The following is a 16,047-nucleotide window of genomic DNA, read 5'->3' on the forward strand; positions in this document are numbered from 1 at the left end:
ATATAACTTTAATACTCATTCAGTCATCCATTTTCCCCTCACATTTTTCTACTGTCTTCCCTAAATTTTCCTATCCTCAAACATTAAAATCTCCTTTGTAATTATTCACATTATTATTGGAGCTTACTCCTCTAAAGAACATAAAGAAACAGGCTTATTAAGGTGAGAACAAATAAATAAGATCATCTTTTCTACTTCTTTCATGAAAAATAAAAGATCAAATGGAAGTGTTGGCATGGGTTCCTGGAAGAGGAGGTAGAGAAGCTAAATTGCCTAAACTTCACTCTTCTCGAAAACCATTCCTTCTTTTGTTTAAGATAAAGTTCTCTTTAAGTTAGACAATGGAAATCAGATTACACTGGAGAACTTTCTATTCTTTTTCCATTGTTTTGTTTTCTCATCTTATGCTTTGGTTCTTAGACTTGCCAATTGTTCCAGTTTCTCACCTTTCCCCCCAAACCCAAAATAAATAGAAATTCAAAGGAGCCCCTAAATAAAAAAAATATTCTGTTAGTAAAAGGAAATTGAGACATAAAATGCAAACTGAGAAAAAAGAAAACTGAGACATAGAGCTGAAGATTTTCATTTCCTCTTTCTTACCTTTCCCCAAGTATGTTAGCTCTGACCCACTACTTTGACATTTACAAGCCATTGTTGGGATCAGATATTATTTCCCAATTTTATGCCCAAGCATTTTGGGGTAGGGAGAAGAGTGGTTTTGTTCTTCTTCCAGGACAATTTTGTGCTATGGCACATTTCCTGTTATCAATGGGGAAACATTTTCAACACTTGGTTTCTTTAATATTTTAAACTTAAAAGAAAATAACTAACCAAATCAATCACAAATGCTTGACTCTGAATCCCAGAATGCCTTTATCATAAAGGCTTGTTGTGCCATTTGTTGGCTATTTCAGGTATATTTTACCCTTTCAAGACGGAGATCAAATTACTTATTTATTGAATTCCTTTAGAGGGAAAAAAATTACATTGTTTTAATTTCGTAATCCTTATTTTAATTATTTGACTTAGACTATGTTTTTATGACTTCAGTAGAACACACTCAGTCTCTATTATGTGTTTGTTCTATAATAGCAGTAGGAGGATCCACAAAATTCAACTTTTCATTCCACTCTTATTTATCTCTGAGAATCTAATATCCTCACATGATAAGCCAGTTTTAAATTAAATTGTTTTCCCCTTTGGGATGTCAAGTTTTCCTGTTAATACAGTCAATAATACAGTCAATGACAACTCCATCCTATACTCCCCTTCTTTCTCTTTCATAACTTGGACTCCAAAGCACAGAATATTACAGAAGTGGAAAGATGGTAATAGATTTTACAGAACAATTAAAGTTCACTTCTTTGAAAATGAATGCAACACACCCAACATGAACACATACTGTGCATATATCTCAATTTACCAGCAAATAAAGTCACCTGGAAAGGCAGTATGACATAGTGGATAGAGTGCTGGAAACAGAGTCTTGAGACCTAGGTTCATCTCACTTTTACCACTTGTTAACTGCGTGAACATGTCAGCATCGCTTGACTTCTAAGAGTTTCAATTAATTTGCTAAGATTTATTTACTCAAATATAGAGCAGTTGATATCTATGCTGGTAGAATGAGATTTGACACCAATTAAATTACAGATCCTTGGGAGATTGATTAAAAATCATCTGACCATTTAAAAAATAATTTGTCGTTCAGTTGCTTCAGTCATGTCCAACTTTTCAAGACCCTATTTGTGGTGCTCTTGGAAAAGATACTGGAGTGAGTTGCCCATTTCCTTCTCCAGCTCATTTTATAGATGAGAAACTGAGGCAAACAGAGTCAAGTGACTTTCCCAGAGTTACACAGCAAGTAAATGTCTGAAGCTAGATTTGAACTCAGATTCCAGACCTGGAGCTCTATCCACAGAGCCACCTAATCTGTCCTATTGTTGTGTGTGTATTTATATGTGTGTGTGTGTGAGAGAGAGAGAGACAGTCCGCTGCACCACATAACCTGCCCTGTTATTGTATGTGTGTGTGTATGTGTGTGTATGTGAGAGAGAGAGAGAGTGAAAGAGAAAGAACCAAATTAAAATAAATACATATGTCTAACATGTCTATCTATTTATACGTATTCTATTTTAATCCATATATAAATCAATGTATATAGGTATACGTAGAAATATATGCATATATTTGGTTCAAATGAGAATAGACCTTCTCATTTGATACTCACCAAAAAATAAAATAAAATAAAACAAAACCCAAACTTTTAAGGTAGGTGCTATTATTTCCATTCCTCATTTTACAGATGAATAAAGTGAGGCTGAGAGAGGTAAAGTGACTTGCCCAGGGTCACATAGGTAGAAGGTGTCTAAGGCAGGATTAGAAATAAGGTCTTCCTAGCTCCACATGCAGTGTTCTATTAATTTTATCCTCTTGTGGCAGCAAGTATGTTTCAGAAGCAGGGTGAATTAAGATAAATAAAAAAAAATCCTTTAAACCTCTTTCTGCCAAGAAGACATTCTCAAGCAACAAATTATTTGATGTATAGCAGATGGTTAATAATAAACACAAAAAGTCAAAAAATTAAATCAGTGATTAAGTGAATGATACAATATTTATTTTATGCTTATTGTTACAGTAAAATGCACCAAATGTAACCTATAATCGTCCTGGCAAGCTGGTTCACAAGACAGTAATGTATTGTGTAGAAGACTGAAATTCAAACTGTTAGTTAATTCTAAGCTTTGTTAGTACATGACTCTGAGACACAATAGGTCCCTATGTGCTGAGTTGCTCATTTTCAAGGAACTTTATATCAATTATGCTGTATCCTCCACTTTCTTTTGCTCAGTTTCTTTCAGAAAGTTGCACTTATAACCTCCAATGTATATTTCAAATTTTGCAACTGTGAATCTTTTCAAAAAGATGAAATTGTTGTGTACTGTATAACTGTGATGTGGCTGCATATTCTAGGCTGATTCACAGTGTGTTCTGAGGCTTTTATGTATCACAGCTTTTAATTTTCTGCTTTTATGAATATCCTAAAATGTTGAGGCTGTTTACCGCACTTGAATAATGCCCAACAGAACCTACTTTAAGCAGCCAGATAAAAGTCAAGCAAGTGTGAAGAGGACAAATTGTACTTCTTAATGGTGTGAGGAAATATCTGTAAAGCTATTTAAAATGTTCTAGAATTATAGGCCTATATATCTGGGTCACTTCTGTCATTTGCAAATGGGTAATTTTGAGCATATTCTATTTAAATAAAGCAATGCTTTTAAACATTCTGCTAAAAGGCACAACTGAGAACATGGACATAGGTCCGTGAATTAAGCTTAGGAGGACTTGTTTTATCCTTCTGAAAGATAATATTATGATGATATACATTGAAAAGGAGTGGTACCTTGGCAATTTGTCTTCCTTATCACCAAAGTATCATATGTGTGTGTGTGTGTGTGTGTGTATGTATATATATATTTATCTTATAGGATTCATGAGGGCAAAACATATCTCATTGAGCTTATGAGATCTTTTTTGGGGGGGGTTATTAAAACTTTTAAGAAAAAAAATTCTTAATTTCAGTATTATACATTGCCATAGAAAGTTACTTAAATGAAATCAGTGCTATGTGGTTTTGATGGCCTAGAGCATTTTCATTTTTTTTTTTTGTCAAGGGAGGGTGGGACAAAAACTGTAAATGGAAATATAGAAATGAAGAAACAATAGAAATATAGAAATGAAATCACTGATTATCATACCTGCAATAACTTCCATCTTGTTCTTCACAAGTGGCATTTTTCCCACAAGACATTGAAACACACGGTCTTAGAATTCTGTCACAAAACTTGCTTGTGAATTCTAATGAGCACATGCATGTAATATCCTAGGAAAGATTTTGTATGGAAAAATTGCCATTATTTAAAAGAAAATAGAATGGAATCTTCTTCATGAGAACTTTCTTGTGATGGACATTATGCAACCAATGTAAGACCATACTGTCAAAAGGAGATAACTTTACCTAAACTAAAGGGCCACATTTGAATTTGATAATGGCTCAGTGAATCATGAGATAATCAATAGTTATTCTTTAAATAAGCTTCAGCCAACACAGCTCTTCAGTAAATAGTGACTTATCAACAACAAATCAACACTAAAAAAAAAAAAACTTAAATAAGTTTCAAGAGAATATTACCCATTAGCCAAACAAGTCTCAGTCATGCTAAAAATGCATGAAGGGGAAGATATGTTCTCTTAAAATAAGCATGCATATAATATGGCTATGTGCCCTCAAGGTGTGGTTGTGGCTAATTTTAAAGTGGTATGATAAGTAGGGTATGAATGTAATCACGTGCTGATTCCCAGATCTAAAATATATCAATATTATGGAATTTATCAATCTGTTGATATTTGTTTTTGTCCATCCTGAAGGATTCTTTTATATTTGAGCTGCAGTACAGAACCATAGGTGATGGATCATAGCACCATAGTGATCACAGTTAGAATGGGAAATAAAGAAAAATGAATTTGACCACCTCATTTTGCAAAAGCAAGAACAGAGGCATAATGAGGTCAAATTATTTATCCAAGGTCAACTAAAGAACAACTCACATCTTCTGGCTCCAACTAGGTTCTTCTTAAATGTTCTCTGAATATTTTTTTAAGAATTAAAAAAAAATCTTCTGACTACATACCCTACCCTAGAAAGTTCCCTAACTCTTACAAAGTAAATGGCTACTAGATATTATGGAATACTTGCAGGATCTCATTAATCATAGATCTTCAATTTCAAAAGAAAAAAAGTAAACAAAATTTATCTAGAGGGGAATTTTGATTTTTTTGACTTATTACATCCTCATGATTTAATCAAATTTGCCAAAACATGTTGTCTGTATGCTTTAGTGAGAAAAAAAAATAGTTTCCTTCAGAGCAAGCATTTGCATTTTTTAAATTTTCTAGAAACAAATGCTTATGGAATTCAAGGAAGAAAAGAAGAATAAGGACCCCATGAAAGTTCAGAGCTGATCAGAAAATCACTGTAATGAAAACATACTGAATTGAGTCATTATCAAATTCTCTCTTGGTACTCTTGAATTTTCTCATCAAATTGAAAAAAAGAATGTTTAAAACAGAACAATAACAACCAGGTTATTTCAAGAAAAAGCTGCAATGAGAGACAATCAATAACTAATAAATGTGCACAATTACTCACTTCATTGTTTAATTTCATTTGTTTTATTCCCATCAGATTTGTTCTGAAACAAATTTGAACAAGTCTGATGGGAATAAAACAAATGAAATTAAACAGTTATATTGATGTTTTTAGTTTTCCTTCAACATGGAAGAAATAAAAATGAAAATACAAGTAAATTATAGGGTTCCCCCCCCGATTTCTAAAACTGTATTTTGACAAGAAAGAACTTACAGATTACCACTTTTTGAACTTTTCAGCAATATTAAATCTTTTGAATAAAAAACAGAAAAACTCCTAGAATTTGTAATGGCTTTTTTTAAAAGTACAAACTTACATTTGTTATATCAGTGCATTCAGCTCCATTCTGATATGGCAGGGATGAGCACTGATCAACATCAGTTTCACATTTTGGACCAAGAAAGCCAGCTGGATAATCACAAATATAAGCTGGCATTTGATTATGGCAAGTGCCTCCATTCCAGCATTGTTGAGAAAGGCAAGGCTTCAGCAACTCCTCACAAAATGGACCTCAAGTAATGACAGAAGCAAAATCATAATCTTAGTATGTAAGTAGCTGATTTCAAAATACATACTTTTAAAATGCATAAACACATGTCTAACCTGAACTCCAAAGTCCATTGATATGAGATTCTCTCCTTACTGATGAATATCAATGCCACACCTATTGTGAAATCCAAGGAGAAGATGGAGAGATGAGAGAAAAGAGAGATCCATTCTCTTCACTTTCTTTGGAGTTTTCAGGCTTCCAGTTTCAGGAAAGAAGATTCATGATGTCATAGTCGCTCTTTGCAGTGACACAGGGGCTTTGGGATGTTGATATAAGAGAAGCTGGAAATCCTACCATTTCCCTATTCCCAGCTTTCTGCATTATTGTCTTAAAGGAATTTTCCCCTTGAATAAGATCTGGGACTGAGTTTCATCATTGAGCTGGGTTACTGCTCTTTTATTAGGAAGACTTCTTTGCTTTCTAATATCTGGCGTATCTTCTCCTATGGATACTTTCTCTCATTTCTCTTTTGTCATTGGATAAATGGTTCTATTTGCTATTTCCTATGTGTGTTCAATTTGGAAGTAGAATCCAGTATTTAACAGAGCAGAGATATGTGATTTTAGCCTGGTATAACTTCTCTCTGAGAGGAGGAAACAGGCTGGTCTCCTACCCCAGCTTCCTGCAGGAATTTAAGTCTCCCTTGAAAAAGGGTGAGGGAAGAGACACTAAGATGTTTCTATTCTAGCAATCCTTCTAGCCATACATTACATTAACATTTTGTTATATGTGAGGGACTTCCTTGCTATGTATATGCTCTTTAAGAGTATAAGTCTAGATAATCCAGGTTTTTTATTTACTTAAAAATAGTATTTGGAATTGTGCTATTTTAGAGTTTAATCAGAGGTGAAAACTGAAAGACTACTAGAAGATTTCATTATCTTTTCCCAATTCCTTTTTATTACTGCTCTGAGGGCAGAACTTGGGAGTGGGTGACAGAAACCAGAGACAGTTCATCCAGCATTTTTATATTTTACATGTTATATTTCTGTATTGTATCTAGGGTTTTGTAATGGATTGTATTTATATTGTATTATATAATATCTAGAGCCTATCTATAATTAAACCAAGATACCAGAGACAAAATCAAAATGTTTATGAATCCAGATAGACTGTTGATTTGGATTATATGTAATTATTTTCCCTTTTCCTTTTATCCCTTTTCACACCATGAATTCTCCCATGCCACTTCCAGGTAACAGGAGAGGAGTATTCCTCTATTAGTCACCATCATTGTTATGGATAACTCCCCTTGTTATTAACAATACTGCACCACAAATGTAGCATAGTAAATAAAGTATTGGGTGTGGAGGAAGACCTGAGTTCAAATCAGATCTCAGACACTCACTAGCTGTGTGATTTTGGGCAGGTCAATTAACTTCTATTTGCTTCAATTTCTTCACCTGTAAAATGAGGATAATAATAGTACCTCCCCCCTAGGGTGGTTATGAGGATCAAATGACATACTATTTGTAGAGTGCTTAGAACAGAACCTGGCACATTATGTAAAAGTAACTATTATTATTATCAATATTATTACTACTACTATATCTACATGTTCAACTTTATATTTTTGTTGCAAATGGTACAAATGCTATATAACTGAAATCATTTAATCTTCTGCAGAGAAACATACAATAAAGTTCCTAATCATGGCATAAAGTACTTTTGTAGAATCTGAAACAGTATTGGATCCTATACATTTAATGCAAGAAAAATAAGTTTCTCTTTTAGTGTGGAAAATAACTAATTCACCTCATACCCTTAGGCCATTGTAAGTATACAATGTATTAGATTGCTTTTTGCAAAAATATGCCAATATCAAAAGCATGTGTTAGGCCTAGAGAGAAAACAGTAAGAAAGTCTGCTGGGTACAAAGGGTTGAAAGTTACTTAGCAACCGTGCACAAGTCAGAAATACCATTAGGAGACCTCCAATGGCTCCAAATGAAAATTAGATTGCACATAAATCCTTTAAAAATGTAATAACAAAATGTCATTCTAATATGTGAAATGATCAACTAGTATAATTGCATTCAAATGGCTCATTTTAAAAATTGAATGCTGTTAGCACCTGGTCAGTGTATTTTTTCATAAAATAGTGATGCACATGGAATATTTTCCCCTCAATAACATGAAATTTTAGCATTGTATTTCAAAACCAGACCATTAAAATGCCTGAAGTGACTTTTATGAGCTAGGGAAAAAAAAAGGTTACTTAGCATATTATAGTAGGAAATTTGATTTTGATTAATTCTAGAGTGAAGGACACAATAAACACTCCATTGATTATTGGTTACTTAGTCCAATCTAAGTATTTAGGCATACACAAACATTAAAGAAAAAAAAGTTTTATAGCAATAAAAATGTGTCACAAAATTTAGTTCATATGTTTTATTGCAAGAAGATTCCATGCAAAGTAAATTTAGTACATGTTCAGGGAGGTGCACCAAACCATGTAAGTTAGGTACAAAGTTTCCACTGAGCATGCATTGTCAGCTCAGCACTCCTGACACTGTCCTTTTTCTTCCATTATGTCCTCCCCACTCACTCTACTGACTGCCTTTCTCCAGTATGAAATGATAGTAGGAAACAGGAGTAAATATTGATAAGGACAAACACATTCAGGAACCTGTGTTCACCATATCTAGTTGACTTTTACACAGTGACTTGTCCCTCTCCAAACTCTCATCTACTTTGTTCTCACTTCTCATGGTTTTGCTTTCTCTTCATTCCTAAACCCCAAAAACTTGTTTCCTTCCCTTTCACATTTTGTATGCAGTTCCTTTTACTAGTGTTCTCTCAGGGCTGAGGGTTCATCAGTTTGCTTCCACAGCTATATAGCTTTCTTGTTGTGCTAATAGTAGGCCTGAAAAATTTATTGGCTGATTAAATAAAGTCTTCAGGACAGTGTCAAGAGTAATCACTCAATTATTCAATATTGTTTTAGAAATCCTAGCAAGAGCAATGAGAGAGGAAAAGAAATTGAAGAAATCGGAATATGGACTTCAGTGATAAAAGGATCTCTCTTTGCAGACAATATGATGGTGTTCTTGGAAAATCCCTAAGACTCAACTAACGTTAGTTGCAACAATAATTTTATCAAGTAGCAGGATATAGAATAAATCCACATACATCATCAGCACTTCTCTGTATCACAGACAAAACTCTGTAAGAAGAGATAATTAAAAAAATACACCTTTGAAAATAAATCTAGACAGTATAAAATACTTGGGAGCACACCTACCAAAACAAACCCAGGAACTAAATAAACAAAATTATATATTAAAAAAAAGCTTTTATACAAATAAAATCAGATTTAAATAACTGGTGAGACATTAACTGTTCATGAATAAGCAGGGCCAATATAATAAAAATGACAATTTTACCCAAACTAAATTATATATTTGATGTCATTCCAATTAAATTACCAAAAAAAAATTACTGAATTAGAAAAAAATAATAACAAAATTCATTTGGAAAAAAAGTTCAAGAATATCAAAGGAAATAATGAAAAAAGTATAAAGGAAGGAAGTTTAGCAGCACCAGCTCATAAACTATATTATAAGGCAGTAATTGTTAAAATTATCTAGTATTGGCTAAGAAATAGAAACGTAGAACAATGGAAAAGAGTAGACATATAATTTACTGCAGCAAATAAACATAATAACATTGTATTTGACAAATGTAAATTCTTAAGATTTGGGATAAGAATTCACCATTTGGTAAAAGTGTTGGAAAAACTGGAAAGCAGTATGGCAGAAACTGGGCATGGACCCATACTTCACACCATTTACCAAGCTAAGGTCAAAATGAATGCATGACCTCGATATAAAGACAGATTTTACAAGAAAATTAGAAGAACGTGGAATATATTACTTATAAGATTTATTGATAGATGAACAATTAATTAATAAACAAGAGATAGAGAGCATAGTTAGGTGTAAAATGGATAATTTCAGTTACATTAAATTAAACACTTTTTGTTTTTGTTTTTTTTTTTACAAATAAAACAAATATAGCCATGATTAGAAGAAAAGTAGAAAATTGGGGAAAAAATTCATAGACAGTTTAACAGATGAAGGTTTTATATCTAAAATAGAAAAAGAACTTTGTCAAATCTTTAAGAATATAAGTCTTTCTCCAATTGACAAATGGTCAAAGGATACAAACAGGCAGTTTTCCATTGAATAAATCAAAACAATTTATAATCTTATTAAAAAAACTCTAAATCATTATTTATTAGAGAAATGCAGATTAAAACAACCTTGAGATATCATTTTAAACCTAAATTGGTTAAAGTGATAGAAGGAGAAAATCACAAATGTTAGATAGGATATAGAAAAATTAGGACACTAATTCATTGTTGGTGGAATTGTAAAATGATCCAACCATTCTGTAGAGGAATTTGGAAGTATGTCCAAAGAGTTATTAAACTACATATGTACACTTTGACCCAGCAATACCACTAATTGGTCTATTTTCAAAGATGATTAGGGGAAAAGAAAAAGAACCTGTATGTTCTAAAATGTTTATAGTAGCTCTTTTTGTGGTGGCAAAGAACTGGCAATTGCAGGGATGCCAATCAATAGGGGAATGGCTGAACAAGTTGGGGTATATGATTGTGACGGAATATTACTGTGCTATAAGAAATTATGAGCTCAATAATTTTAGAAAAAAAAACATGGAAAGACTTGCTAAAATAAGAGTGAGATGAGCAGAACCAAGAGAACATTGCATATAGCAACAGTAATATTGTTTTAAGAATGACTTTGAGCAAATAAGCTATTTTGTCTATGGTAAATGCCTAAATTAACCTTAAAAAATTTTTTTTTCAGTCAAAGATAAGGTTTATTAGAACATCCATCATATTGGGCAGACTCTTAAAGAGTCTGATTATTAGTAAGCTATTGGCTATGATGAGGATGGAAGTTAGACCCCAAAAAAAGAAAAACCCTGGACTTTCCCCCATAACCAAATCTCTGAGGCTATAATCCCATCAATTGGCCTTTCATTGTGGCTACACCCAATCTCCCAGTTCTATTGCCTGTAATCTAGCCTAGCCGTACCTACGGCCCTTGGCCATTTCCCCACACTTAATCCCAGCTAGGCTCCTTTTTCCAGGTCCCAGGAGTCCTGATCACCCCAGTTTACTGGCCACTCCCATCCAGATCTCCTTAGACCCCTCCTCCAGTCACCCCAAACTACTTGGTCACTCCTAGATCCCTCCCACAATCTTTCTGTATATAAGGTCCATCTTGTCTCCATAAAGTGCTCAGATTCCTAAAATCTAACAATACTTCCACACTCGCAGATTCCTCAAGAGTGGCAATATAGTGGATCTTTAATAAACCTTGTCTTTGGCTGAAAGAAGGCTTGGGTCGAATTCTTTCAGGCAGGACCCGCGTATTGCGAACTTGGGGTTCCAGCACTCCTAAACCTCCAGACCTCGTCATATGATTCCTTGCACCAGGAAAAACTGCCTTATACCAAGCTCTTCACCAGCTGAGACTGGAAGGTATGTAAGCCTCTCCTCTTCCCCTAATCTCTTTTTTTTTTTTGGACCTGAAATTGGGTGGACTTCCAAGCAACTAGGAAGGCATGGCTTGGAAGTGCTTTTTAGGCCTGACCTCTCAGGTCCCAGTAGGTCAGACAGCTACGGGGTTGTCTCCAGCTTAGCCTGACACTTTCAGGGTTTTGGTCCAGTGGTTCTGACCAAAGACCATGGACCTGGGCACACCTTTGGACTCCCTATCTGGAAGTGTAAGCCCAATCCTCTCAATTCTCTCAGCACTAGGGACTTGGGGAAACTTAAGATACTTCTTTGGGCTTCTGATTTTTTTGTTTGTTTCCCAAGGCTTATTCCCAAATCTTCATTTAAGGAGCAATGGTCTTCCAGGCCCCATGCTCGCAAAGTGTCAGTCCTCTTCAATTCCTGAAGATTTACCTTTGGGCTATCTTTTACAAAATTAGGAAAAATTTAGTTTCTCCAAAGAACTAAAAAAAGAAAAGGCTGGTGTTCTTTTTCAACACCATTTGACTTCAGTATCACCTGGAAAATTATGAGGCATGGCCCATTTTTGGGACATTACAGTAAAATGCACTCTCAGAGTTAGAAATATATTGCCACAAACAAGGAAAATGGGTGGAGATTCTTTACATAATCACTTTTGTAGAACTTTCTCATGACCTCATTCTCAGAAAAGACTGTAGGATGCTCATAGGTAGAGCTAGAGGCTAGAGACAGAGAACATGCTCAATTCTTGGCTGCTGCCATGGCCAGGAAAAGACCTAAGTGTTCTCCTGGCAACTCTGGCAGTAGGAAAACCTGCTTTTGATGCCAACAGGAAGGTTACTAGTCCAAGAAGTTCCCTCCAGGGCATTTCCTTGGAAGAAGCCAGTCAACTCGCGCAGTGAGGGCCATAAGGAGGCCTGCAGTACCAAGGAATGCCCCTCCAGGGCACCTCCCCCCCCCAGAGGGAGCCCCCTTGACCAATGCCTCTGGGACTGTGCCCAAGGTGTGACCGGAAAGGACATTGGAGGAAGGATTGTCCTCAAGGTTGGAAAAGTGATGGAGTTGCCTTCCCAGTATCCCATCCTCCAGTCTTCTCAAGAATGGGATTGACGAGGGAGCCTGGGGCTTGGTAGTGTTCCAGCTTTCTCCTTCTCTCCCTCAGAGCCCTGGGCAAAAATTGAGGCTGAAGGTAAGGTTACCCACTTTATCATGGCTATGTTCTCTGTTCTCTGTTCTCTGTTCTCTGTTCTCTGTTCTCTGTTCTCTGTTTTAAGGGTCATGGGCATTGATGGGAAAACTAAGGAACGTTGCAAGACAGACCCTCTCCCTTGCCTATTTGAGGATCTGTTGTGTGAACACTCCCTCTTTATGCTTTCCTCTTGCCCTACCCCTTTGTTGGGAAGGGACCTGATGGTGAATTTGGGGAGCCAATCTTCTCTAGTTAAGCTTCCTATATCTCTTTTCCCTCTGTGCACCAGACCTCCCCATGTTCCTCAGAAGTGTGAGAGACAGTTGAGCTAATTGTTTGACATCAGGGAATTATGTCAAACAACTTTTCATAATTTGGTTACCAATAAAATAATTTGGCTATTGTTGATTATTGTTTTAATGTGTAAACTTGCCAAAAAGCTTGTTTGGGTTTTTTCTTGCTGATAATTTGCAAGTATATAGAAATAATCTCTAATGATTGGCTTTTTACACCAGGACAAATTTAAATTTGAGCTGTAAATCCTGGAAAAGTTTTTTTTAAGCTGTGATTAATGAAACTTGCTGTTTGAGGTAAAAGCTCATGGGATTTTATTTTGCATTGTCTGATGGCTCATAATCTATCAGTAATCAATAGTCCACCATCTGAGAGAAATGCCACATGCTACTCAAAGGATGTGATGTGATACTGGTGGGAAGTCAGCATTGGGAAAAGCTAAGAGGATAATTTTAGCCTCGGTCTAAGATGGGATCCTCCTGCCTCAGTTTCCCCATTATGTTCCTTTGAAAAGGAATGTTACCCACCTGGCTATTCATGAGTCTGGCTAGGAGGTGGATTTGATACTGCATGGTTAGAAAACAGAATTATCTGAAACAGAGATAAGGGTGTTTCATGCTGTCATATCTGGGCCCTGCAGGTTTTTATTTTTTCTTTCAGCATTTATGTTTTCTAGACTACAGGCCATTCACCTATAGTTGACAGTAAACAGCGGGTACCAGCCAATGTCCCCCTTTTATTCTATGGATGCAGCCTACACTTGGTTCCAGTCAACCTCCTGTTTGTGACTCCCTCAATGCAGGGACAGCTCCACAGTCCCTTGCCAGCAGGAAGCAGTTTCAGAAGCCAAGACCTTCGACCCTTACCCCAAAAGAATTTGGGTCCCATTTATTTGGGGGGGAATGATGAGGATGGGAGCTAGACTCCAGAAAGGAAAAACCCTGGACTTTCCTACATGGCCAAATCTCTGGCAATCACCTGAGGCTATAATACCATCAACTGGTCTTTTTTTGTGGTTACACCCAATCTCCCAATTCTGTTACCCTTAACCTAGCCTAGCTCTCCCTATGGCCCCTGGCCATTTCCCACACTTAATCCTGGCTAGGCTCCGTAGTCCAGGTCCCAGGAGTCCTTTTCACCCCAGTTTACTGGCCACTCCCATCCAGATCTCCTTAGGACCCTCCTCCAGTCACCCCAACTACTTGGCCACTCTAGATCCCTCCCATAGTCTTTATGTACATAAGGTCCATCTTGTCTTCATTAAGGTGCTCAGATTCCTAAAATCTAGCCACTACTCAGATTCTTAGACTCTAGCCAATACTTGCAGACTCCTAGACTCCTCAAGAGTTTGGCAATATGGTGGATCTTTAATAAACCTTTTCTTTGGCTGAAAGAAGGCTTGGGTTGAGTTCTTTTGGGCAGGAGCTGTGTGTTGAGATCTTGGGGTTCCAGCACCTCTAAACCTCTAGACCTCATCAGCTAGGTTATAAGAATCTGAGCATCTTAATGGAGACAAAATGGATCTTATATACAGAAAGACTGTGTGAGGGATCTAGGAGTGGCCAAGTAGTTTAGGGTGACTGGGGGAGGGGTCTAAGGAGATCTGGATGGGAGTGGTCAATAAGCTGGGGTGAACAGAACTCCTGGGACCTGGACCACCAGTGGCCAAGGGAGAATGGAGCCTAGCTAGGATTAAGGGTGGGAAATGGCCAGGGGTCATAGGGAGGTAAGACAATGGAGGGGAGATTGGGTGTAGCCACAATGAAAGGTCAGTTGATGGGATTATAGCCTCAGGTGATTGTCAGAGATTTGGTCATGTGGGAAAGTCCAGGGTTTTTCCTTTTTGGGGTCCAGATCCCAACTCCAACATTCCTGCCTCATACAAATGGGACCCAAATTCTTTTGGTGTAAGGAGCAAAGGTCTTGGCTTCTGAAACTGCTTCTTGCTGGCAAGGGGCTGTACAGCTGTCCTTGCCTCCAGGGGGTCCTGCAGAGGAAGTTGACTGGAACCAATCACAGGGTGCATCAAGACACAAATCTGACAGAAAAGACTTCAGGGCCCAGATATAACAGGATAAAATATTCTTAGCTCTGTTTGGATTCAAATAATTCAGTTTTCCAACCATGCAGTATCAAATCCACCTCATACCCAGACTCAGGAATAGCCAGGTGGGTAATGTTCCCATAACATAATGGGGAAACTAAGCCAGGATGATCCCATCTTAGACTGAGGCTAAAATTGTCCTGTCAGCTTTTCCAGATTCTGACTTCCCACCAGCATCACATTCTCTGAGTAGCTTGTGACATTTCTCAGATGGTGGATTATTGATTATTGATAGATTATGATCCATCAGACACCTCAAAACAAATTCTTATGAGCTTTTACCTCAAACAGCAATTTTAAAAACTTTTCCAGGATTTACATCTCAAATTTAAATTTGTCCTGGTAGAAAAAGCCAATCATTAAGAGATTATTCCTATATAATTGCAAATTCTTAACAAGACAAAACCCAAACAAGCTTTTTGGCAAGTTTACACATTAAAACAATAACCAACAATAGCCAAATTATTTTAATGGTAACCAAATTATGAAAAGTTGTTTGACATTACTGATACAAAAATTCATCAATTTGAAACTTGAAACAAGCCCATTACCAATCAGGTGCCTTCAATTTTGTTAAATTTATTTCCAAATTACTTCACAGAGAGAATCAACATCTCATCATTAACAGTTAAAACTACAAATTTAAAAGAGCAGTGCTTACCCCAGTTCAGAGGCCAGCTTCTTTACCTTGAGAAAGATGTGTTGAACCTGGGTGATGCTTCCAGGCAAAGGTTGCCCTAGGGCCCAAGGCCATTGCCAGTAGGGCCCGTGCTGTAGCTGCTGTCCCTCCCTGCTCCTTCCTTTTCCCAGGTGGGGGGAGAGCAAAATCAAAGGTGAAGGGGAAAGGGTGAAACTCTCTTTTCCTATGAGATGGGTTAACAGATACCCTCTTGACTCAAGGGAAGGGAGTGACCAGGGTTGTATAATGATCAATCACAAAACCTCCAGAATCAGGCAAGATATTTTTAGCTGTTCTAACTTTTCCCTGTAACCTCCATGAAGGAGAATTAAGGGGTGAAGGGAGTAAGGAAGCCTCAGGGAACCAAAAAGAAACTGCAGTTTACCCTAATTCTCTAGTGCCAAGGGAATTAACAGAATTGGGTATACACTTCTAGATAGAGCATCCATCCTTGTCCTCTATGCTGCAGAAGGTATACCCAGGTCCATGGCCTCGAACCGACCCAGGG

The 16,047-nt window shown here is 36.7% G+C and overlaps 1 protein-coding gene across 1 annotated transcript in view; it reads right to left on the reverse strand.

The window, feature by feature from the left end:
* The window catches only part of EYS (eyes shut homolog), a 294,766-nt gene that overhangs the window by 76,691 nt on the left and 202,028 nt on the right, over window positions 1-16,047 (reverse strand). Inside the window, 1 exon segment of the mRNA XM_027852899.1 lies at window positions 5,526-5,719. Within this exon segment, the coding sequence (XP_027708700.1) occupies window positions 5,526-5,719 (194 nt within the window).

The sequence above is a fragment of the Vombatus ursinus genome, unplaced genomic scaffold (genome assembly GCF_900497805.2).
Source record: "Vombatus ursinus unplaced genomic scaffold, bare-nosed wombat genome assembly UNPS02009835.1, whole genome shotgun sequence".
Classification (NCBI taxonomy): Eukaryota; Metazoa; Chordata; class Mammalia; order Diprotodontia; family Vombatidae; genus Vombatus; species Vombatus ursinus.